Source organism: Thermobia domestica, chromosome 6 (genome assembly GCF_964235325.1).
Source record: "Thermobia domestica chromosome 6, izTheDome1.hap1.1, whole genome shotgun sequence".
Lineage (NCBI taxonomy): Eukaryota > Metazoa > Arthropoda > Insecta > Zygentoma > Lepismatidae > Thermobia > Thermobia domestica.
Window position 1 is genome coordinate 94,787,762 of NC_137459.1, and position 26,708 is coordinate 94,814,469.

Below are 26,708 nucleotides of genomic sequence, written 5' to 3' on the forward strand. Positions count from 1 at the left end.
TTTTCGTCACAACTATTGTAGGTATTACAATGAAACTTGGCACATGTATTACATATAAACTACTGTAGTTTTTAAAGGTGCCTTTAGTCGGGGCCGTACCAGGGGGTGCTACATTTGAAAAAAGGGATTTTTGGATGGTAAATTCCCAATTTTACCTTGAATTTCCTTCTTCTTATACATCATGTACACATGCACATAGTACCATTTGCAAGCTTGGTTTATTCTGAAGTGAATGGCATATGAACCAATCGGATGAACAGAATTGAATCAATAGCTACTTAAATGAAAAACCAAATAGAAAATTCAAGAATCTAATAGTCAACACTACATAACACACATTTCTATCGATTACACTTAAACTCGAACCAATTCATCATTTTAATTTTTATTTTCGTATTCAGCATCCTCATTTGCATAAGAAAATGTACTTTACTTTTCCGAAGCATTAAAAAAGTTAAAATTTGTTGACCAGTGAAATTATTTGTTGGCTATCCAATAATTACAACAAACATTAGTCTTTTCGGGTTCGATTCCCAGTGAGAGGGCATTAAAATTCAAACGCGTTACATCACGTCTCATATAACCTAAGTGCAGCAATGGGATACTAAACTCCAACTACCAACATCAGTAAACATTCATTTTCAAACATAATTGCGAATTTATAAAAGTAACACACATTAAAATTAAAATACCCTTTTCCGCTTTCTTTCATAAATAATTCTTCTTCTTCTTCTTTGTAATACTGTGGGTTAATGATTGAAGAATACGTCTAAAATAAAATGATAGTTCGGTGACTTATCCATTCGCGGATTTGTCCATTGGCAGATTTGGTAATTGGCGGATTTGTCAATTGGCAGATTTGTCCATTCTCACGATTGGCGCATTTGTTCATTTTCGCGTTTGGCGCATTTGGTAATTGGCGGATTTGTCAATTGGCTGATTTGTCCATTTTCGCAATTGCCGCATTTGGACATTTTCGCGTTTGGCGCATTTGGCAATTGGCAGATTTGGTAATTGGCAGATTTGTCCATTTTCACAATTGGCGCATTTGGTCATTTTCGCGTTTGGTGCATTTGGTAATTGGTAGATTTGGTAATTGACAGATTTGTCAATTGGCAAATTTGTCCATTGGCGGATTTGTCAATTGGCAGATTTGTCCATTTTCACGATTGGCGCATTTGGTAATTGGCAGATTTGACCTAGACCCTGCGGACCAACATTCTGGAATCATACCTTTGAAATCACCATATTTTCTGGTGAAATTCTCTCTCTTTTATTTACAAATCTAGCTGAATTTACAGAGATGTCGCTGGCAACACTGCGAATGTGACACCACAGATTGTAGGCCGTCCTGTAGGAAACATTATTGTGACACGATTGTGACGTATAGATAGAATTTTTTATAAATGTAAGTCACCTACAAATCTTTGCTTCGAACAGAAAGTATTTATAAAATACTGAACTAATAATAGCTGAACATCCTGAAGATTTGAATCACCGTGGTTGAAATGTAAATATTGATAGTACGTTGTATTATTTTCGAAGTATGTAAAGGATGATGTGGATACCACTGTAAACAAGTTTGAATCCGTAAGTGTGAACATATGTCAAAAAGCTGTATGTGAGATATTCAGAAGGCGAAAATCTCCACATTTCTTAAATGTGTAGTGTTATTCGTGGAGTTTTACGAGGTGCCCACTTTTATGAAAGTATTTAATACCATTTTTTGGTGCATTTATACACTAGTACGTTGTAAAGTGTACCGTAATTTTCTTGGCCCGTAACACAAATAATTGTGTACAGATTGGTTATATGTCTACAAATTGATGTGCTATAAAACTGTTATTCATTCGAAAAACATGCACCAACCTTTCTGGTTGATGATTACAAGCGTGGATTGTATCCCAATTCAGGGCAGAGCGAGATTTATAGGCTCGAGGGGGCAGGTGCGAAGCGACGGCGGTTATGCATAAAAACTAATATTCATACTGAAAACCCATCAGTGTATGGTAGATGCTCACTAGAAGGAAGGAGTTAACTGCTGTATCGCCAGACCAATTTTAGAAAATTTACCAAATTTGGGTAATTTAATTTGGTTTGTGAGGTAGGGTGAGTGAAAGTCAGGTGAGGGAAATAGTTAAAGTTAAGGAATAGGTTGTTGGTACTTGTGTTTGATGTTGTAAGCTGCACTATATGTAGAGGCGGAGAGGTAGACTTGTTACGATTTATGGGAAAGGCGATGTGGAAATGGTGCGTAAATAGCAAAATTCTTGCATATCGTGTTTGAGTTTTATCGAATTATACAAAAATAAGGAGTGTCAGTTGTTGAAATTGTGTGAAAGGCATGGTCTACTAAATAGGCGAACAGTTTGACGTAAGTGTGGAAACGAAGTGAAACTAGAGAAAAGAAGAATATCTGCCTAATGTAACATATTTTGGTACTTTTTGCATGGCATTTAGTATCTCCCCCAAAGCTGTGCAACACGTAAGCCACGCATTTTATGAAATATATAGTTTTTGTTTTTACTACCTTCGTTTATGCTTACACCCATCGTCACCAACGCGCCTGCTCCTGCACTGACTTAGTTATATAGCATTCGTCCTTTTTAGTGACCACCTAGCTCAAGTTGGTTCGTGTTCTATGCACTAGTTTTTATGTCATGCGGCCACACTGTATTTCGGACAATAATCATTAACGAGTGAGCCAGGGACAACCTAGTATTCTGGGAAAGAAAATGAATAATGTACCCCCCCTTTTTTTTTCGATATTCGTCTGATGCGGCGATACGTCAGTAATGCCGAAGGAAGAATGTCTACATGCACCCGTTCAGGACTGGTGATATAAACTAATCCACACGGGGTTTTCTCCGTAGGGAGCCAGCATAAAGCGGTGCAGATTTATTGCACGGATCCAAACAGGATTTAATTGCATACCTATTTTTGTCAGTAAATCGATTTTCTGTGTCTTATACAATCTCTTTCCGGGTGTAAACTTGCATTCCGCCATCCAGATTTACTTTAGGAGGGCTTCAATGTACAGCGGGGGACACTTCTAAATGGTACACCTTAGCCGTAAATCTCCATATGGCTGTACCATTTAGAAGTGTCCCCCGCTGTACATACGCAATAAGAATTATTCAGCAAAAGCCACTAACCAAAGTGTGTTATGTGTCCCTAAAAAGCACGAATGCTATTTAACCGAGTCAGTGCTAGAGCGGGGCAGGGGGACCCAATCAGCATCAATAGTGTGCGTCCTTATGGAGCGTGCGCGTCAGCGAAGGTGGGTATTTACATAAACGAGTATAGCGCAAATTACTGTATATAACATAAAAACGCTTTACGGGTTGGATTATGTATTTGTACGTCACAAAAGACGTGATAGGTAATACCCGGGTTCGATTCCCGGTGGGAGCTCATGTGGTTCGGATTCCACGTTAATCAGTAGGTCCACGTCTCATATAGCCTCGCGTCTGAACGGGACGCTAAACTAAAATGAAATGCAAAGTGATAGGTAATACACTGATATGTTTCTCTTGCTTGCGTATTTGTGTTCCAAAGTAAAATAACACGTTACTAACGTAAATTTCACAATTACGTTTATCTCCTAACTCTCGGACACTTTCGTAGTTGCACATTATGAGTTGCCAAACTGACTTCAGATTTTTTATTTTTTTATTTTTTTAACCTAGACTTTCATTAATGTGTTTTTACGTAATATACACATCTCACAGGTAAGAACACATTTAGATTATTTGCATATTGGTCTAATAAAACATTACAAATCTTTTTCTGTTAATTTTACAAATATTTGGATCCGTACAGTAAATCTGCACGCGTAGAGCAACGTAAATGTAAACGTCAACAAACAATTTCTCAGAAATCACAGTAACCACTCATATTAGAATTTACCTGGTATTTATTAACTACTTCTCGTTTCGCTTTTTAGCAATACCGGAGAAATTCATCTTCCCAGCTCACTTTGAGAAATTGCCATGTCTTAGTGATATAAATAAATCACTTGGCTATCGTGCTAATTTGGTGGAATGACTCGAAGGAGATTATATGAGACGAAACTTTCAAGGCATAATTAAGTGGTGTATTTTGGAAAAAAAAAAAAAAAAAAAAAAAAAAAAAACACGGCCATTTGATGGTCTTGTGCTCAATATATAGGGAAGTAATAAAAGTTGTGCAGTGGTAATACAGATACGAGAAAAGTAAATTCAACTGGCGAATTACTTAGTACGAAGCCTGGTTTCATAATTTCATGTTTGATAGGTGTAGTGTTCTCATGTTAGGATTAAGCTGAATAAATATAAGAGGAAGTGATCTAAGAGAAGAACTGGATTCTTTCAGAATTTGAGCACGTTGGAGAAAACTAGTTTTGCAGATGTGTTACGGCATACCAAACTATTACCAACGTTGGAGTACGTAACCGGTATAACGGCTACTAAAGGTAAGAAAACAGACGTTCGTCACTTACAAAATTAGTTCATACCATAGACGAAACAATTCATGTTTATTTTATGGAAGCCAGTATATTTTGTAATCATTAGTTCATGCTATTAGTAGGTAATTAAACGAAAGATTATATCATAGGCCTATCGCTCAGAATAAATTCGTTTTGCGAACTTTTTTGTTATATTGTTATAATGAAATGATCTAAATGTTTGAGAAATGAATCTTTTGATAATATGCTTATGCTGCTTTTCTTCATTACATAGGTATAAGGAGAAAAAAATATAACCCCTCATCAGTTAAATTACCCCATAATTTTAAGTTTTTCGCATGATATGTATGTACTTAAGGCCAGTGTTAGACCAAAGCATTTATCGTAGCATTTCTCGTTGCAGATGTACTGCCAAAAATATCGTATAATATTCTATGGCATCAAAAGTATATTGTTCTTTTACACGGTAGCATTTTGTCGTGAAATAGCAAACAAATCGCTGGCGAAGAGCGCAATTATGTCTCCAAAACTAAAAACAGATATTTCAGTCACTATTTCTTCTAAACCCCTTTTTCGCATATGCTTATTATGATACAAAGGACTTTTAACGGTGCAGTTATACTATACAGATCCATAGATTTTAAAATTTACAGAAGAAATGTCTAATATTTTAATAGAGTAGTGTATAAGTAGTGGAAATATGGTGTGCACTTACATCTGAGTTGCGTATTTACGTGGAAATATAGAAATTAAAGTCGAACCTGAAATGCACATAATCTTCAATAAGCTGCCATAAAATTTTGGCAAGTCCTAACCCGTTCCCACTACTACTACTACTCTTACTATTACTACACCTACTGCTACTGTTACTATTACTAAGTACTCCTACTTCCACTCTTACTACTACTTACTCCTCCTCCTCCTCCTCCTCCTTCTACTACTACTACTTATTTCTACTACTATTGCTCTTACTACTACTACTACTACTACTATTCCTACTACTACTTACTCCACCTACTACTACTTCTCCTCCTCCTCCTACTACTACTACTACTACTATTACTTATACTATGGGTCCGCATAGTAAAACTACACGTTGCCACCTGTTAAAGTGAACCTGCACCGGAGAATGCAACAGCACACCTCAGAAATGATTGCTGAAGGTACAATAAATGAAACGAGAAAGATTTTTTTAAGTGAATTTCTGAGTGGATCCGTATAGTGAAACTGCACGCTTTTAACTTTGTACAAACAAGGATGTTCCTCATATTTTTTAATCAACATAATAATAGTATTCCTACTCCAACTCATTTTTCTTTACTACAATTCAATTTTCCACACAAAACAAAGAGCATGGGTATTTGACACAAAATCTTTCGCTTCCTTTTAACACACCACGGCGCTGCAATCGGAGCAGAAATGCTGGGGAAAATGCTACGAAATAGAGCACGTTCTATCGACAAGAAATACCGTAGGATATGCCTTGGCATGGGAAATGCTATAGCATTTGCTACTTTACGCGGTAGGATATCGATGATATGATTTTTGCTACGAGAAATGCTACGATAAATGTTTCCGTCTAAAACTAGCCTTAGGACCATAATTTATTTCCAGTTGATTTTTATTTTCATGCTTACTCAGAGCATCGGATCACATGCCAATGTCATGCAAGATTTCCATGTTACATCCATGTACATATTCCTTTTTATCTCCCTCTCAACATTCATGGGGTCCTGGGTTCAAATCCTGCTGCCGCCAAGTGAACTTTATGGTGGACAAACACCGTGTGCGTGGGTTTCCTCGGGGTTCTCCCGTTCCTCCTACTTTCTTCATTCCAACATTTCATTCATTTCTCATCACCGTCTCCTTTAGCCTAGCCGCTTAATCGTGGGACGTAAAACTTAAAAATTTCATTTCGTTTTTTCCCTCTCACCATTCAGTTTTTACATCTTTCTCTGAGTGAACATTCAGTTTTCACTTCAAATGTGTTGAATCGATGAAATCTGATATCCATAGATGTGAAATATTAACACTTCGATCTCTTTCTAGTTTTTTTCAGAATCAGTTTCTTAGTAAACAACTACTCTGATCCGTCTCCTTTAGCCTAACCGGCACAACCGTGGAACGTAAAACTCAAAATTTTTCATTTCAACTACTCTGGCATCTATATAAAAACCCGATTCTTATTTGTAAAAGGATATTTAGTACGAAACAATCTTGATAAGCCCTTTGTTATCAATCGAAAGAATTCCTGATAAAATATAAGGTGAAATGATGACTCTCAAGTATATGTTTAAGGTGGGTTTAGAGGACTCCTAATCACCAATAGATAAGAGCACATTTCATCTATCTTTTTAATGCATTTTGTTAGAAGAGGACAATATTCGCAACAATTCGGTCGGGTTAGGCCGACATTCATGTCCAATATTTCGTCTTTGCCCATAATAACAATTAGAAACATAATTTCTGAATCTAAATTGTGTATAACTTTCCCTATCAAAACCTAAATGCACGTTATGTACGCACGCAAATAGTGTATACTAGCAGCGTTCACCCCGCTTCGCTGCGGTCACCCCGGAACGCAATAAACGTTGTTACTTAGATAATTTTTACTTTTTCGCTTTCAAGTGATATGATAAAAACCATAGAAGATTGCAGTAAATGTTAACATTATATCGCCTGTCATTTATGTTAACCCGCCCCGCTTCGCTGCGGTCACCCCGGAACGCAATAAACTTTGTTACTTAGATAATTTTTACTTTTTCGCTTTCAAGTGATATGATAAAAACCATAGTAGATTGCAGTAAATGTTAACATTATATCGCCTGTCATTTATGTTAACCCGCCGAGTGACACGGTCATGCGGGTTGCATATAAATACGTTTATTTTTATACCTATGATGAACTAACAAAGGATTTGTACGTTATGGACACTTGAATGGTCAATTATCTCAAGACACTGGTAATTAAAAATTAAAGTGATATGATAAAAACCATCTAGGGTCCAAATCCTAATAACCCCCCAAAAATGAAAGAAATTGGTTCAGCCGTATTAGCGTGATGAGCTAACAAAGGATTTGTGCGTTCTCTTTTATATAATAGATTAGAAACGTTCCTGAGGTCGAATAAAGGAAGACCACGAATACAGTTCGCTAATATTTTGATGTATTCGATAGGCTGAAATATTGAGTAGCTAGAATAATTAAACCATTGTGCACTACAAGAAGAATTGGTATGATATTGTTAATTTCTTCAATATATGAAACATTGTCGAATACATTAGACAAAGCTATAGGTGAGGATCAGCACCATAGACATAAAACTTCATAGCTATCATGACATGGACTGTAATTAACGCAACGTTTTGCACAGCAGAAGAAAGAAACCCTAATACTACCGTTTAGTGTCGAGGTAGTTAGATCCGTACATAGGCAACTCATCAACAAGATATTTGAGGGTACCTCGTGATCTTGATGTCTTGATATCGATTCTGGATTCTGTTTCATGATATGTTGCTATTTCGAACTTACATCAACATTTGAAGGAAGTTGTTAGCAGTCATATCTACATTTCTTACCTTGTTTCATATTTAAGTGAAAATATATGATGCTGGCGTGCTTAATGTTTTGTGTATTTTCTTTTTCAGAGAATTATAATGGAAATTTCGAATCATTTCGTTTTCTTTTCCGATTGAGACGATTTGAATTCACAATAAGGAACCAACTTGTATAAAAATGAGGCGATCACATGCAGGTATAGTGCTACTTTATATTAGTCTGTATATGAGTAAACTTTTTAGTCCTGTATTTATGACCTATCTTAGGTATGGGATGTTTGACACGTGTTTCACACGGAATCATTAGGGATTGGAAATCCCGTTTCATTGTTATTCGTATTATTAGATACATTTAACACTAGTACCCTTAAAGTAAATTTATTCGATAACGAAAGGAAATTTTGTAAGCGAATCATAAATGTGAAGCATTTGGTCAGCATGTAAGTAACTACCATAGACAGCCTAGTTGAAGGCCGATATTGGTGGCAAGATTTTCTTGTTGTTTCATTAGTATTTACCTGGAAACGCTACACTTCAATGTTTTATAATTGGATGCAGTTGTCCAGTCTCGGTACCCATACCATTTCATTATGTTATATGTTTATCTTCTAAATCGGTGGTTCCCAACCTGCAAACATGAAGAGCAATAAAACGGTCGCAAGCTACAGACAGAAATATATAGTAAAATTGTGTATAAAGCACCACTTTTAATGATCGTTTGCATTTTAGCTTTAGCAAACTTCACGTACACTGCATGTTTGACTTTGTCTTTCCTGTTTATATTCATGCTATTGAAAATTAAATAATTTTGCAAAAAATAAAATTCTTGAAAAAAAAATTAAAAATAAAATCAAAGATGAATACAGAGTGCTATTTCAATGTACTTCGAACCTGGACCTCAAAAACTTATCTTACCAAATAAAAGCAAAATAAAGTTATTAAAGATTTGAGAATTTAGTGTTGCGTCTGAAGTCGCAGAAGGAGTCAGACAAAATAATAATAAAACGTATGATCAACGAGCGAGAAGGAAAGAGGGGATTGGAGTGTGAAATACGCAAAGCTTACGAAAGGAGGCTTCAGAAAAACAAGGTTAGGAACCATTGTTCTGAACGTTTAATGAGCTATTTATCTACGATTCTACCTTAAGTCCAATGATCCAGATTGATAAGGCGAAGTTTTTACGGACATCTGTTTGTGTTCAGCAACTTCTCTAGAAGTTGGATGTCGCTATAGCTTTTGATCTTTAAATGAAAATTATCTGTTCAGTAACAAACTTCGTGCATGTTTAACAACTACTGCGAGTTCGAAGATCAAATTACTTCATTGCTACTCGATCCTTCGTTTAAGCAATATCATTATAGGTTCTAAATTTGACGTATATATTGCAATGATGATTTATAAAAATAAGAAACAAATATATGCAATCATACCTTGTATATGGTGACAGATTAAAGTATATTTATGGCTTACAAAGTAAATGTACCATTTGTATATTAGTTCATAATTAGCGATAACAATCCTGAAAAGCAAGTATTTTCAATGTTAAAAGAACCTTTTTACACTTGAATTAAATAGTGCATGGAAAAATGTGGTGAATCGTAATTGTTTTAATGGTACTGTTCACCTATCTATTTATTTCACCTATCTAATGGTCCTATGTATTTGACTCCTCTGTCTTTAGTGTTCAGGTATTGAGTTTTCGCTAAGTGATGTTCCTATCTAGAGAGTTCTGTTACTGTGAATACATATTTGGCGACAGGGAACAGAAAAAAATACATATATATAATACTGCCAGAACCGGATGAAGAAGTTGTGGCCGGTTTGTGCATTACATTAACATAATTTTATCTTAAATCTTGCTGTTAATTTCCCAAATTATTTGCAATAATTTCGCATGATATTGAAGATCGCCAGTGTGAAGCACTGTTTGCTGAAATGGAATGTTTACTGTAATGCCTCACAATTATGCTCTGTAAGGTAAATGAGACGGATGATCAATATAAATGAGTAAGTTGTAATTAGCTAGTGTATGGCATAGTACCCTGAAGAGGAGTACTATAAGAGAACCTACGAATTTAAGTTTGTCTACAATAAAACCCATATGGTTCTGAATTGAATGAAGACTTCTACTGACTCACTGTAATGTAATTCTCGTATTGTTGGGTGAGAGCGTATTGTTTGTTTCCAGACCAAGGTTATGTAAAATATTGATCTAAGTTCATGTGGAAGACGATAAAGTGGTGATACTGACACATACACACACACATCTATATGTATAAAATTAAAAGTGACTGTTTGTGACTCGTACCTCGTGAAATATCCTACCGATCTCGATCAAATTCTCAACATAGATGAAATTCGGGCCTGGGATGTTTTTTCTTCTCTCTCTCTCTTTTTTTTTTTTTTTTTTTTTATCATTTCACTGTGACAGTGCAGCTTAGGGGAGGGGGAGATACATAAAAATGATCGAAAATGAAAGTGACTACGTTTGTGACTTAATAAGTCTTAAACCAAACGACCGATCTGAATCAAATTTTCAACATAAATGAGGTTCGGCCTGGAGTGTTTTTTTATTATTACACTTTGACGGTGCAACTTAGGGAAGGGGAGATATTTAAAAATTATCGAAAATAATCTATATTAGTATCGAATCCATAGTTTTCGGGGTCGCTGAAGTAAACAGTGACATTTCCGATGCCGTTTAAATCTAAATCCAGCCCCGCAACTTGCTGCAGGAGGAGGGATATATATATATAAATGATCGAAAATAACCGACATCAGAGAGCGCTTTAGTAATAGTAAAACGTGCCTTACTAACTAATAGTATTACTATTTTTTCTTATTTCAATCCAGCGAAGCGGGTAATTGACGCTAGTATAATGACGCCTTTTAATTTCGCACGTTCGGAACCACGACCTATGCATTATCAATTTTGCCGAATTATTAGACGTGAATGTTTTCAACGGGAATACCAAATACATATCACTCTAAATAAAAGTGTAAGCGATTAAACATGTACTATTTTGTGTGTTTACGCGCATTCTGAGTGTTATTAGCACTTAGAGAACTCGTGCTGGACTTTCAATAAACTTCGCAGTGTAGTACACAGTTGTAATATTGTGCTATAGTGGGATGCAACCCCGCTAGAAAATAGGAAACAGTGTCCTGAAACGAAGCACTGCACGAACTAAAAAGGAGAGCGCACAGTGGCGTAACCTGTAACCTGGCAGTCAGGAGCAACAAATGACCGAATCCGTCCGGGAGAAAAAAAGAAAACTCGAGCGGATTGATCGCCCGGATTAAACGTACCGAACCGTAGAATGTCGGATTAAAGAGCACCTACTGTATATGTTTACTAGTTGATTTAATTAAATGTTTTTAGTAGTTTAAAGGGCTTTGCTGGAAATAACAATAAGCTTTAATACACTGTTTTCGCGTTTTCACAATTCAGCTGATAAAATAGCATACAGACATCAAGCGCAAGTTTCTGTCCACAACTCACATCATAAGTTTCAAAAATGTGTGAAACGAATTGGTAATATGTTTCAAAATAATTCAATTCTACTTGGTGTTCATGGTTCCATTGTCTTTTATTATTAAACTCCTGATATTTTTGATTTAGAAGTGTGGTAAATTTAGGATAAAAAGTACTTTATAAAAGAATAATTGTGTGTAAATATAATTGTTAATTTATATAATTGTTCTTTACAGTACTTTTGCCTGTCAACTTTTAGAGTAAAAGCTTTTTGAGGATAGTTTTATGTGTTTTTAGGGGAGTTACAACAAACTTAAAAATCTCCTTTCAGCCCTGATACATATAACCATTTATTACTGAGTAAATCAAATTACATAAAGTTTACAGATGTTTTTTCAGCAGAAAATGTCCATTTAGCTGTTTTCAAAATAGTATCAAGTAGAACAATCAAATATACGAGAAACTGTAATAAAAGCCCAGATTTAACCATAACTAGTATTTAGATACATATAATAAGGAAAAAGAACTTATATGAGATAAATCTTTCATCTGAAGTCTTTGCAAACTTTTTTGCATGACATAAATAGTACAGTACTTTTGTATACAGCTGACAGTGTAGTTTTATGCACTTCCGTCTGAGACAGTATCCAAGAGACAACATAACTTACGTATTTTGTCCTTTTATACACAAAAGGTTGAAAGCTAAGAACTACTTGATAATTGTCACTTTTTATTTTTTTTAGTGATTTGTATTTTGTTAACATTAAATACGGTACACTTTTTTTTGTCATTCAGATAATAGATTGGACTCTATTAAAAAAAAAAAAAAAAAAACTTGTAGGTGCTTATTTGAATATTTATTCTATAATTTTTAAAATATGATATTTGAAGATTGAGGGTGGACCATTTAAAATGCTGTTGTAACCTTTAATCTAATGGATAAAAATCAATTTAATTTTGTAACATGCGAATATCGATAAGGGGAGATTGATCGCTTATACAAAGTTATGTTTTTCTCAAATATTCTTGCGTCACGTTATTTCATACTTAAAATTGACATAGTAAATAAAAACTAACAATACCACATTTATTATTCTTTGTTACAAACTAATAATGCTACAGTATCACAAACATCTATAAACGTCAAAATTTTGGTGATCTTTGGAACAGTAATCACATAAGTCAGACGGACGTGTACACTTTGGATGTACCTTCATGTCAAATACTTGGACCATGGTATGTTGTATTTCTAAAAAATAGGATAACAGTTACAGTGGATTGATTTTTTTTTTTTTTTTTTAACGTTTTATTTTGGAAAATTGCGTAAGTGAGTATCAAGGTACTTTTAAATAAATATAAAGATCGTAGTGCAATTTGACATTGCAATCCGTTCTGAACATATGATGAACGTTGACCAAGTTTGCAACACTACTTAAAGCTATCAAAGTGCGAGAACTTCAAATTACAACTACCAAAAAATAATTCCTCTAATGTTAAAGGAGCAGATGAAAGCAATATTTTTTAAAAATAAATTTCTACGATTATGTCATTTTAAACAGGATATTAATCTCTACCCATGTTTTCGTATCTCCGGCATAGATTCAGATATCAAATTGCTGTAAATGGCGTTATGATGTTTACGTTCATTGAAAACCATCTATGTGATTAGGTGTGAAACATACCTAACCACTTTTCGAAAGAAAACATTTTGAAGAAATTAATTTTTCAGTTCCTTGTAATTTTGTTCCTACTCATTGAAAGTATATCATATCAGGGGACGATTTAAAAGACAAAGTAGCTGTATATATATATACAAGGTGGGGAAAATAAAAGTGGCCAGGAGAACAGAGTTCCGTAGTACAAAGAAACACAGCAAAGGAAAGAAAATAGTTCGCTAATCTGCTTATAGCAGATGTTGAAAATGACCACCATTCATCTCTTGGCGCTTTTGGGCCCTGGTCAGCAAGTTGCAGAAGGCAGATCGAAGCTGGGCTGCTGGAATTGCTGCAATCTCATCAGAAATGTTCTGCTGCAGTTCTTGAAGACTATCAAGGTTGTTGCGATACACCTTACACTTGGGGTTTCCCCACAAAAAGAAATCGCACACATAGGTTAGGTGACCAGGGTGGCCAGTTAGGGTCGACACCAAACTGACCTCTCCTGACAACTCTGCCAGGAGTGAAGATTGTGTAAATGTGATCCATGGAGTATTCGTCCGCATGAACGACATGATGTGCCGGTCTCTTGCGACAGGCATCGGGTTGATTTGGTAGGACTCTGGAGTATTTTCTGGTTAACTGCGTCCACATTTTCAGGTGTTCGGACACGTTTCGGAATTTTTTGTTGCCTTGTTCAAAACAGATCCTGCCTGACGCCATTTTCTGACTAATGGTTGCATTGCACTCTGGTGACTGACACCATGAAATTCATGATCAAACAACTGGCCACGCTGTTTCCACAAATTTGTTTTCACGTAACTTTCCACAGCGAACACCTGCATTGTGAGTACCATCTTCACCTGTGCACTGCTGAACTCACACTGATACAGCCCGCACTAAGATCTGAACTGGTGGTGTGGGCGTCACGTAGTATGGTTTCATGCATACATTCACGTCTAATCGTATCCACTTGTGTTTGCCCCGCCCTGCATGTATATACCACCAGTATACCCCTCTGGAAATCTGAACAAGTAAATTAAACGAATTTTTAAAAACGTTGTTCCAGATATTTCATTATGGTCTGTCGAATCATGGATTTTTAACTTCCGATTTTGACCGGAAGCACGTTATTCAGACTGAAAGTTGAATTTTTAAAAATGAAACATGGTGCTTTTCATCGCGGATTTGGATTTTACATCAATTTTTTTTTTTGGGGGGGGGGGTAAGAGAAACTTTCTTAAGACTTTTAAATGACCTTTGAAATGCGAGTGTTCGCTCCTGAACGCTGTTTTCATTTGCATAGAGAAAGTGATCTCGCGGGCATCAGGCCATTTTTGCTCTACGCGTAGGGGGCCGCGGTGGTTCAGTGGTAGAGTGTTCCACTGGTGCATGGGGTCCCGGGTTGAAACCCTCTCCCCACCAAGTGAACTTTGTGGTGGACAAACATCGTGCGCGTGGGTTTGCTTGGGATTCTCCCGTTTCCTCTCGCTTTTTCATTCCACCACTTCATTCATTCCTCATAATCACCGTCTCCTTTAGCCTAGCCGGCAAAACGTGGGACATAAGACTCATTCTCTCTCTCTCTCTCTCTCTCTCTCTCTCTCTACGCATGCGTTTCAGTTCGATTTCGTCTCTACGTATGGGCAATAGATAAGCTGTGTCTACGCGTGCGCAATAAGTCTGGCTCGTTTCTGTGCAAGTTCTCAATAAATAGTTTCGAATCTAGGTTCGGCATACGTGAGGTGTGAGTTAATGAGGTTGAGCTGTGTGTTATTTGCTTCCAGTGACTTCTAACCTTCGGTTCAGCGATTAAGGTCAAGAAATAACGTTAGGCTATGGAAAGCTGTCAGCTTAAGTCGTACGGCTACGGCATCATCATAGGGGAAGATCATATTTATTGCATAACTTAGTACTAGTATCTCAAATAACTTCCGATTCTAACTCAAATCAAGTAAAATAACTTGTTTATTTGACGCTTTCTATCACAGTTTAGTAATACTTATGTGCAAGGGCGGCGATTAGGAGGAAGGAGGGGGCAGTTGCCCCCCACTTTTTTTGAAGTGTCCCCTTAATGTATATGGTTTCATTTGGAAATGTAAAGTTTTTGTATGTATTACTGGTTCATAGAAAAGAGAAATGGTGCCATATAATATTTGTTGTTGCGTGAGTACGTATTGGTTATTTGTCTTCCCGTGGAGTTAAGAAAGCTACGGGAATTGCTTTTTAATTGCCACGTGGAAGGGCCAAAAATTAACCTATTAAAGCGCAATAATTCCAGCGTATTTGCATTTCATCTTACAAAGGCTCGACTCCACCTAATTGCAACAAACATGTTTCGGGAAGCTGCAAAAGTAAATATTTCTTTAAATGTAGTAGCATTTGCTTGTAGCATTTACTGTCTTTCATTTTCTAAGAGTAATAACATACATGTAATAGCATGAATGGAATTAAAAATAAAAGTTGTTCATTAATCCCCAGTTTCAATATAACTTCTGCAAAATAAGCCTTATTATGCATTATAATGACTAATATCATCCTTTCTACTTATTTGTTTTGCAAATTTGCAATTAAATAATCTGATCACACAATTTTCTAGATAGAATTTTAAGGTATTCATCAGCGGAGAATCAAACTTCTTCTTTCACCTTCGTTGTTTAAGAGTACAAAGGGCTAGTACCTACTTGGGTCAATTTACTTAATAAACTATAAAATACGATATACATTACTTTAACTGAAAAATATAGTATCCTATTAGTAATACAACCTTTCGTCAAAGTGTTAGAAACAACCAAGAAAACTAACATTGATGTACAAATATTCAGATCATTTCTTGGCCCCCTCCACCCCGCCCTCGTACTTTTAACGTCCAATCGCCGTCACTGCCTATCTGGCTGCTTATCAAAATTCAACAAAATAAAAAAAGTAATAAACCATGTAACAAAATGATTGAAGACGAAATATTCAAATTCCTGATGACAAGAAACAAAAGTAGCTTGATAGTTTAAGGCAAATGCTTGAACTGGTCAATATTCTGTGCGATGCAAGCCCTGACTCTATTCAGGAACAAATTACCAGCTCCGAGGACTTCGTCAGTCGTAAGAGATTGGATAACTTCTCTGATCCATTGAATCATATTTTCCCTCGTAATGGAACGTTGACGATAAACTAAATCGTTTACGCTATCCTACAAATAATAATCGAGGACAGTAAGTTCTGTGTATCACTAATCATTCGACTCTTCTTAAAGAAAAAGGGCCCTGATAATATATTCACTTTCCAAACACGTAGATGATAAATTTCCCTCAACCAATGAGGATTAGCTTAATACCAATACCGAAAATTCCAATTGATCTCGCCATTACGTTTAAACGTTTATCCATCGGAAAATAGAACATGACGACAAAAGTTATATATACAGGGTGTTTCAAAACAACACCGACAACGTTTGGGAGGTGATTCCTGACATCAAGAAAAAAATAAAATGAAATCTTTAAGTTTTACGTCCCACGATTATGCCGGTTAGGCTAAAGGAGACGGTGATGATGAGAGATGAGTTAAATGGTGGAATGAAGAAAGTGGGAGGAAACGGGAGAACCCCGAGAAAACCCACGCACACGGTGTTTGTCCACCACAAAGTTCACTTGGCGGGGGCTGGGATCGAACCCGGGACCCCAAGCACCAGAGGTGAACGCTCTACCACTGAGCCACCGCGCCCCCTGACATCAAGACAAAACATGTATATATATAAATGAACTTTAAAGGTCCTTAGCTCCAAAACTATGGGACTTACTGTAGTCGGGTCAAGACTTTACTTAGGAACTAATATGTGCTCTATCCAAAAATACGTGTTTCAGAATCCAAAGGTACTCACCCAACAATTTTTCTAGAGGGAGTTTGGCTACGGGCATATAATTTGAACTACCCACCAACTACCTCTATAAAAATTGTTGGGGGCGTACCTTACGATTCTGAAGCATGGATATTGATAGTGCACATACAAATTCCTAAGTGAAGTTTTGACCCGACTACGGTAGGTCCCATAGTTTTGGAGCTATGGACCTTTAAAGTTCATTTTATATATATATATATATTTTCGGCAGCCTTTAACTCCAAAAGGAAGCATTTGTGTACCCATGTTGGTCTGTACTTTTTGTCTTGCCTTGGTGTCAGGAATCACCTCCCAAACATTGTCGTTGTTGTTTTGAAACACACTGTGTATATATACAGGTTGTAGAAAAACAACACCAGCAAACTCTGGAACGTGACTCCTTATATCAAATGAAAGAAGACATTGCAAATCAACATAGGTCGACGAACGCCCTAGCTTGAAACTATGAGGCCTATTCCAAGCAGATTAAGGAAATTATACAGGAACTAGTATGTATTCTAATAAGTACTCATGTTTTACAATCCTCCAATACCGACCAAACAAATGCTCAGTTGGTACTTAAAAGTGTATCTGCGTGCTCTTAACTACCACTGTTCAATTTGTTGCGCTAGTGCCGGAGGAATCTGAAATATGAATATGTAGATAGAGCAAATACTAGTTCTTGTGTAGTATCTTGACTCGCTTGCGATAGACCTTATTATTTACAAGCTAGGATGTTTTAAAGTAATTTTTTTCTTTACATTTTTTGGCAGCTTGTAAAAGGAAGCATTTTTCTACTCATGGTTATTAGACGTTATCCGGGCAAGCGGGGCCTTCCAGAGCCAGTGGCTTCATTTTTTTTTTTTTTTTTTTCGAATTTCTCAATAACCATAAATACTTCGATGACATACAATTCTGAATTCTTCTATCTTTAGTCGAAGTTAAAATCATGAACATATCGAGTTGGTAAGGCCCCAGTTGCCCGTCTACGTTACAAAAATATCTTGCCCGGACAAGGGATAAAACCTTTTACTTTCGTTTGATAGTCAGTGTCTATATGACCTTGTTGATCTTCGATTCAAAACGTGCATATACTTTTGTTACCCTTCCCTCCTAGCTCTTGTGCTTTCTGATACATCAGATCATGTCTATCGCGCCATTGAAGTTCCATTATTTCTTCATGTTCCATATGCTTCTCTTTGGCTTTGTCAGGCTTTGCCAATGATGATGTGGAGTCTGTTTAGTAGCCAAGCTATTTTCTACAGTATCTACTATATCGCCCAATGCACAGAACTTTTTTCATTTTCTTGTTTCACATCACTGTCCTTACTTCTTAGGCGCTCTAAGTTCCATATCTGATTTCTCCTTCCATTTTTCTTGATTGACTTTAACCAGATTTGCACTTTCGGGCCACTAGATGATTGTAATGCGAATCAATGTAAACTCCTCGTAGTGTCTTCTAGTTTCGCACACAATTTCTGAAACGTTGCGTGATAAGAATGTAATCGATTTGGTAGCATTTCTTGTTTTATGAAATTTTCCACGTGTACAGCTTGGTTTTTCTTTTCTTAAATTACGTATTCCTCATCACCATATCATATTGTCGACAAAAGTCGATAAGCATCTGGCCTCGCACGTGTTTTCTTCTTAGTCCAAATGGTCCAACCACCTTACCCACTGCTCCTTCTCCCACTGTGCTGTTGAAACCTCACATTACTGTGGCATGATCTTACCTCCTTCCTCCTAATGCGATATGTCACTAATCTCGTCATATGTTACTTCTACTTCGTTGTCAACATAGTCGGTTGTTGACATATAAGTTATACTTTTATTATCACAATATCCACTGGTTTTGCACTTAGCTGTACAAATATTAAGTTTGTCATTGCAGCATTCCACTTCGGTTAGGCTTTTTGCTATTTTGTTCCACATTGCTATAACGACATCTCAGCCTTAATGCCACCTGAATAGAATATTGTGTAATTTTCCGATACTATCTCCCCTTTTCCTGACCATCGCGCTTCACTCAAACCCGCTATATTCAATTTACATTTATCCATTTCCACTTTTAAATTTTCATGTTTACTTGCACATCGTAAAGTTAGTACGTTCTAGGTTCCTATGCTGAAACGAAAGTTATTATTATTTCCTTTGAGGAATCTTCTCGTAGCAGTCTCCATCTGGAGATCCGAACGGGGGACTGTTTTACCTCAGGAAGAACCAAAATTATATTTGTCCTCCTCCTTCGTCCCTTCTGGGAGAAAATAATGTGGTAATATTACTATTTCCTTTCCACATCTCCATGTTGTTGGCCACCTTCTGTTCCATCCGCCTTTTAGGACAATTTCACCGCCTAAAAACAAAAGGCTTTCCTGACCTGTACCCGCTCATTCGCCCTCCAGGGAGACCGTTTGCACCTGGTAGAGGTTGATTTCTTCTCCCGGGAGTCAGTCGATCCCCACCTACGTTGGCAGCTTAAAATGTTGCTCGCTCTCTCCATGAGGAGGCGTATGTTGGGATTTTCCCTTCGTTTAGGATGAGAGCCGAAGACATTGCTCAATCCTCTCCAATACTTTCAGAAAACCGCAAGACACTATTCCAAGCTAAATGTGACTGCAAACAATAAAACAAAGTGGGAATAGTGTAAATAAACAGAAATAAGTACACTGACGTACCATATAAATGTCGCAGTGTGCAACATTGGGACTCGAGTCAGGTTCATTCGCACTGCATTGGTTGATTTGTTTGTTGATTTTGAAATTAAGGCTTCGTCCAGTACCAAGGCTGTTAGACGTGGGATCCGAACCACACAAGCTCCCACCAGATATCGAACCTGATCTCCCGCACCAAAGACACGTGGGCTAAGCATGTAGCCACCAGGGAGTTTACGCGGATTGGAGATGTCTCCTAACTGTTCGGCACGTAAAGAATGCACATATCATACATATGTATGTAACTTCCTTGTGTCTTTTTCAGAACATCTACAACCATATGTGTACTTTGTAGCACAAATTAAACACGTTCACACATTTACACTGTACATCAGCGTACTTATTTCTCTCTCTCGAAACAATTCCCTCTTTGTTTTATTGTTTCCATTCACAATTAGCTTGCAATAATGTTTTGCACCGGAATAATAATAATAATAATAATAATAATAATAATAATAATAATAATAATAATAAAAAGTGGAGCCTGTGCTGGGATTTGAACAAGGGTTATCCTTGTCTGTCACACACTTTATGTCTACTCAACGACGACAGTGATAACCTTTCTCTGTTAGACACTTATTTTGTGATTTGCCATAGTGTGCTGCAACATCATCATATGTTACCCTGCTGTACCATCAAAATAAGGCTCCGGAGGTTAAAGGTAACATTGTACCTTCGTCTCCTTTATTTATATAGCATCACTCCTCGCTGAGCATGGGCGCAAGTTTTTGACCATATATATGTACGGATGATTATGAGAATAATGAAAACACCTGAAGTTGGAAACACGTCAGATGTCTGGGTTGGCAGTGACCAGGTGGCAATTGAGCTGTTTTTGGTGGTTTGACAAAGCAAACTCCGTACTTTAATACATGATAAGCACTAGAAATACAGTGTGCAGTAAATAGAGCAGAGGAGGATACAGTAAAATGGGCGACCTCTCTATTTTTGAAAGATAGTTGATGCTCGGTTATTTGATGTGTCTATGACGAAGGGGGCAAGGGCAGTGTCCGTGGTATGATCGACAAAGAGAGACATTGCGGCTGCGGTGCAGATGAAAAAGGAACTCAAGCAGCACCTCCCTCAGCCTGTGTGAACAATCACAGTCTGCCGTGATTTACATGACATGGATATACGAAGTCGGGTTGCACGGGGAAACTGTTGGTAAGAGACTATAACGGTTCAGCACGACACCAATGGTGCCACGAACATTCAACATGGGCTGCTGATGACTGAAGACGTGAACGTGGTCGAATGAGTCGTCGTGGACCTTAGTTCAAACCACAGGCAGATTTATTTTATGGCGGACGCCCAAAGAAGCTTATGATCGCAGTGTTTTCCGCCTGACCGTGAAACATAGCACTGTCATTCTGAAGGCCTCAATAGTCTCCAGATGGTCCTATGCTGATACTTGCTGGTAGCGTCATTGCCATTGATTATGTCAACTTTTAGGGGACTATGTGCATCCTAGTCAATATGTTGTTTCCGGTCAGTGACGCCCATTCACAGAGCTGGAGCTATTGCGACATGATTTGAGGAACATTGAGATGAAGTTGGTCACCTACCCTGGCTCGCTCAGTCCCCCGAACGTGAACATAATTGAATATGTTTGGTCCGTTTTGGATGTATGGATCCGGCACAGATTTCCGCCTCCATCCTCTCTCACTGAACTGAATGATATACTGCATGCTATGTGATGTAATACTTCACGTGATACCATTCACAACCTTTCCATTAATAACTTCATCCCACGTCGTATTACAGCAGTTCTTAGAGCGAAAAGTTGTCCAACGCCATATTAACCTCTAGAGCGCTTACCTGTGGTGCATAGGGTCCCTGGTTCGATTCCCGGCTAAATAAGTTTGTGGTGGACATCATGTCCATGGGTTTTCTCGGGATACTCCCGTTTCCTCCCATTGTCTTGCTCCACCAATTCTTCCATCATCATTCACTTGCTTTAATCATTCGTCTACCTTAGCTTAAAGGGTATAATCGTGGAACGTTAAATGGAAAGATTTTATTTCATTATGCCATATTAATTTGATAAGTTGCGCTTTCTTGAAGTATTTCCATTAACTTGATTGGTATCTGCTTATATAAACTTGTCTTAAGGTGCCTTCCATTTTAACTCAGGCAAAAAAAAAATAAATAAATAAATAAAAATAAATAAATAAATAAAATAAAATAAAATAAATAAATAAATAAAAATAAAATTGTACCATCACCATCTCAGACATTGTTCAAACTTTTTTTTATAGCAACTAGACATATTTTTAAAGAGACCCATATTTTTTTATTTTGTCGAAAAATTTTTCCCGCCAAGTAATGGGCCATCAAAGACGGGGAGTACAATTTATGAAGTGTAGAAGACATGGAAAATGGTCAACTTCGGAGCCCCACCATTCAGCTATGGAGACAGGTAGAGTTATAATTCTTATTGTGGTATGTACATAGGTATATAAATAAACTATAATTTAATATAGTTTGGTTTGCGCTTGCGTATCTTTTTGTACATAAATTAACAAATAAACGTCAGTTTATCTGAAAAGTCGAAGTTTGCGAATTTTTTTTCGAGCACTTCCGGTTCGAATTTTAAAATTCTGTTTTCACGGTTAATAAGACCTAGTTATCCGCTTTCCGAAAAAAAAAAAATTGTATCGCTTCTGTGTGCAACCGTTTTGTCGCAAAAAATCCGAGAAATTGCAAAAATTTTCAAAAATCGCCATTTTCTCGAAAACACCATCTTTTAAAATTCTGAAATCTTGTCAGATGGTTCAACCTTATATGAATAATAAACGCACCAAATACCATTCTCGACCAATGCTTCATGAATTAACTACAGCCTTTTTAAGTTAGCGAAGTTTCGTTAACTTTGATGTCACAGTTAGCAACACTGGAAACAATAAAAGTGCAATGATTTGATGATGATTGTGGTTTGCATTCATTAAATGAAGAATAATAGGTTTTTTTTTGACTGGTCTTTATTATTTTCATCATAAAGGTTTCCTGCAATAGTAAAATGATCCTTTCCCTACTCCGCTGTTTTCTTAAACCGAAGTAATCTGAGATGGAAATTACGATTACGAAACACACAAATTTTAAGTTCACTTACTTAAAATGGTCTTCGGAAACAAAATTTCACTGATTTTTTTTTTTTTTTTTTCACATGGACCAATCATTTGCTTGCTTGGTGTCTTCTTCGCTAATAGCATGTAACCGTGCAGATGCCCAATAGGTGTTGGTACACTCACAACTCGTCCAGGGTTGTATCCAGGGCGACGATCCCCCCCCCCCCCAAGAAGAAACTTCCTTATTTTATATATAAATAAAACCCATCCCAGAGTTTGGAGCTCTTAAAAGTAGCTCGAAGTAGCAGTATTACAACCCCGCCCCCAGAAGTCCGTTCTGGATCCGCCTCTGCATAGCACATTGTCGATAGTCACAAAACACTTATTTTTTACTTCTCTTATGCTCTTCTGGAAACCTCTAGCCTGCTGAAGGTCCATGAGGATGGCCAAACAGCACTTCAACTTCACGTAATTCATGATTTATTCATATTTCTGCTACGCATCACTGGTTATCATATGTATATGTATGTAACAAAAGTTCCTTTTTTCAAACTCTTAAATCTACACTTTGAATTGCAGAAGCTCGATTTTGGGGGAATCATGAAGTTAGTTCATGGTGACCCGTTACTGCCATAAAAACTTTGCCATTTTCCGACAGCCAAAGGTGACTTCGTTGAATACCAGTTACCGATCGCACACTTTTCCCATTCTTGCTTCATTTTTCTTCTTCCGGAAGTTGTCGAATTCAGTTCCAGGCAATAAAACGAGAGTAATACCCGGAGTTTGTACTTGCAATATACTTACGAATTCTTCTGCGGTTTTAATACTGTGTATCTATTTCGAAGGTTATGCCGCGTTGCCTCATTCTTTACATCCCCCCCCCCCCCCCAATACCGTCGCAAAGACCCTTGCATGGCCGGTTTCACTGCAAAAACACTGCTTTATCGGACTTGTCTGCATCTCGATCATCTGAAAGCGATTTTTAAAGCGGAATGCAACACCATAAGAAATCACTTGACATGGCTTGGGAAATTGTAGACACTTATTTTCACGTATTCGAACCTTTTTCTATAACCTATATCTTCGTTTCTCTTCGAGTATTTTTAGAATCTTATCTATGGCTATGAGTACATGAGCCCGAATCGTGTGTTTTGTCGTCGCTTATTACAACAAAACTGTCAGTTGTTTCATATTCCGGTGATAACTGAATTTCACTTTGCAGAATAACAGTCCAATTTTCAACGAAGTCCACATGAAATAAAATAGAATTTGTATCTTGAAATTTTATAGGATTTTTTTGGTAGGAATTAATTCTCTTTGGATTTTCTAGATGTAGTCATGAATTACAATTCTTACAATTAAACCAGCAATGTACGATACGAAAACAGAAAGTTGCACAGTTTTTTTTTTTTAACGAGATCATTGTTTTCCCATATGGCATACGTAACACTTTCATTTTCATCAGGATCAATAATTAAAGGCTCCACACTTATTCCTTCCACTCCAGGACATTCACCACATCAGGCCCGCAACCAGCCACAGAGGTTTGAGGGAGGGGCATGAATATGTTAGGGGGGCAAATTATTAAAAATTCTCTTACAAATAGCTAAATTGTGTATTTTGTATTAATAGCATTTTGTGTTAAGGTCTGGAGGAGACACGAAAAGTTTAGGGGGGGCGGGCCCCCCTAGCCCCCCTCTGGTTCCGGGCCTGCGAAGAAGACAACTGTCATTTTCTACGGATCATACTACTAAAGGAAATAGGTCACTCGTGACAGCTTCAATACAGGCTGCACCTTAGATTTGTTGCAACGCAGTAGCAGCTAACTTAAAATTTGCACAATACACACACACACACTTCCCCTCGCAGGTTGCGGACTGACCCAGTTTAGTCGAATACTATAAACTTCTGTGTGACCCATTCTTATGCTGGAATTGTTTAGTTTAAAAAGTCCGTAAATTTCTTTGATGCAACGCGTAAGAAAACGTTTCGATTTTTTTATTTAAACTTTTTGTCCTTTTTCGATCACTGTAATGACATCGCACTTCATTAAGACTTTGTCTGGAGCATTCCAAATCATCATTGAGGTAATAGTTCACGCTTTTTACAGATCAGAATTTATTGGATGGCCATTTCAAGTAAACTTAAAATTTGTGTGTTTCGTAATCGTAATTTCCATCTCAGATTACTTCGGTTTAAGAAAACAGCGGAGTAGGGGGAGGATCATTTTACTATTTCAGAAAGCGTTTTTGATGAAAATAATAAAAACCAATCAAAAAAACCTTTTATTCTTCATTTAATGAATGCAAACCACAAACATCATCAAATCATTGCACTTTTATTGTTTCCAGTGTTGCTAACTGTGACATCAAAGTTAACGAAACTTCGCTAACTTCAAAAGGCTGTAGTTAATTCATGAAGCATTGGTCGAGAATGGTATTTGGTGTGTTTATTACTCATGTAAGGCTGAACCATCTGACAAAATTTCAGAATTTTAAAAGATGGTGTTTTCGAGAAAATGGCTCCCAAAAAAAAGACGATTTTTGAAAATTTTACAATTTCTCGAATTTTTTGCGACAAAACGGTTGCACACAGAAGCGATACATTTTTTTTTCGAAAAGCGGATAACTAGGTCTTACCAACCGTGAAAACAATTTTAAAATTCGAACCGAAAGTGCTCGAAAAAAATTCACAAACTTCGACTTCTCAGATAAACTGACGTTCATTTGTTAATTTATGTACAAAAACATGCGCATGCGCAAACCAAACTATAATAAAATATAGTTTATTTATATACCTATTTACATACCACAACAAGAATTATAACTCTACCTGTCTCCATAGCTGAATGGTGGGGCTCCGAAGTTGACCATTTTCCATGTCTTCTACACTTCATAAATTGTACTCCCCGTCTTTGATGGCCCATTACTTGGCGGGAAAATATTTTTCAACAAAAGAAAAAAATATGGGTCTCTTAAAAACATGTCTAGTTGCTATAAAAAAAGTTTCAACAAAATCTGAGATGGTGATGGTACATGCTCTGCCTGAATTGAAATGGAAGGCACCTTAAGGAGATTAATTGCCGCATCTTTATAATACTGATAAAATGAGTTTAGCACTTACAATTATTGCGTCCAGTGTAGAATATTATGTTTTAAAGGTAGCTCCTGGTACCTTCCTCAGTGTAATTGGGTAACTTAATGGCAGTGGCAAATCATTTCACTTCACACAATGTCATCTTTCACTTGAGTATGTCATCTTTCAGTTGAAGAATGTTGAGATCAGAAAAAAACTTATAATTATAACTATAATTATTACAATCAATTTTGTCGTCTTTCTTGCGAATTAGAACAGTGAATGATTCTTCCACTCTTTTTAAATGCATTCCATAGTTTTTCTTTTTTATATATAAAAAAAAAGTTTCGTAACGATATGTTGAATTTTCTTGTTAAAAATTCAGAAACCTTCAGGACTGGGCAAACCGTGATGGTGGTTATATATTCTACAGCCTAGGAAACCATACGCTCAAATGAACCGTCTATTACGTATATGATCCATGAACAGAAAATTCGATACTTTCCTGATTTTGAACAAGCTTAAGGAACAGTCAGTGCATTACAGAATTTGGAGCTTTACCGATTTTGCAGATCCGAAGCACCTGATAGGTGGTAACAGATTATTACGTATGTGATCAATCAGTGAAAAATTTGTTCGAAATATTCATAGAGTGTATATGAAAGTTAAAACTTAACTGAAAAATTTCAAGAATGTACAGAACCACCCGAAACGAAGCTCTTGATGAGCAGATTTCTCTCATGTTTTTCTTTATTTGGCTTCAAAAAGAGGGTGTGTGATATTTTGAAGTAAAAATACTACATACAATTTTGCTAGTTATTTGTGTATCATTTTTTAAAGTACTTATTGT

At 36.8% G+C, this 26,708-nt stretch overlaps 1 protein-coding gene across 3 annotated transcripts in view; it reads left to right on the forward strand.

Moving 5' to 3' along the window:
- The first annotated feature begins 1,295 nt into the window (after positions 1-1,295).
- LOC145688100 (BET1 homolog) overlaps positions 1,296-26,708 on the forward strand; it is a 42,434-nt gene continuing 17,021 nt past the window's right edge. The window contains exons 1-3 of one of the 3 annotated variants that reach the window (XM_081761836.1): positions 1,296-1,408; positions 4,354-4,453; positions 8,094-8,200. In XM_081761836.1, coding sequence (XP_081617962.1) covers positions 8,182-8,200 — 19 coding nt within the window. In that variant the 5' untranslated portion in view covers positions 1,296-1,408; positions 4,354-4,453; positions 8,094-8,181. Of the gene's footprint in view, positions 1,591-4,353; positions 4,454-8,093; positions 8,201-26,708 lie in introns of all 3 variants that reach the window. The other 2 variants (XM_081761835.1, XM_081761837.1) reach the window with 2 other exon arrangements.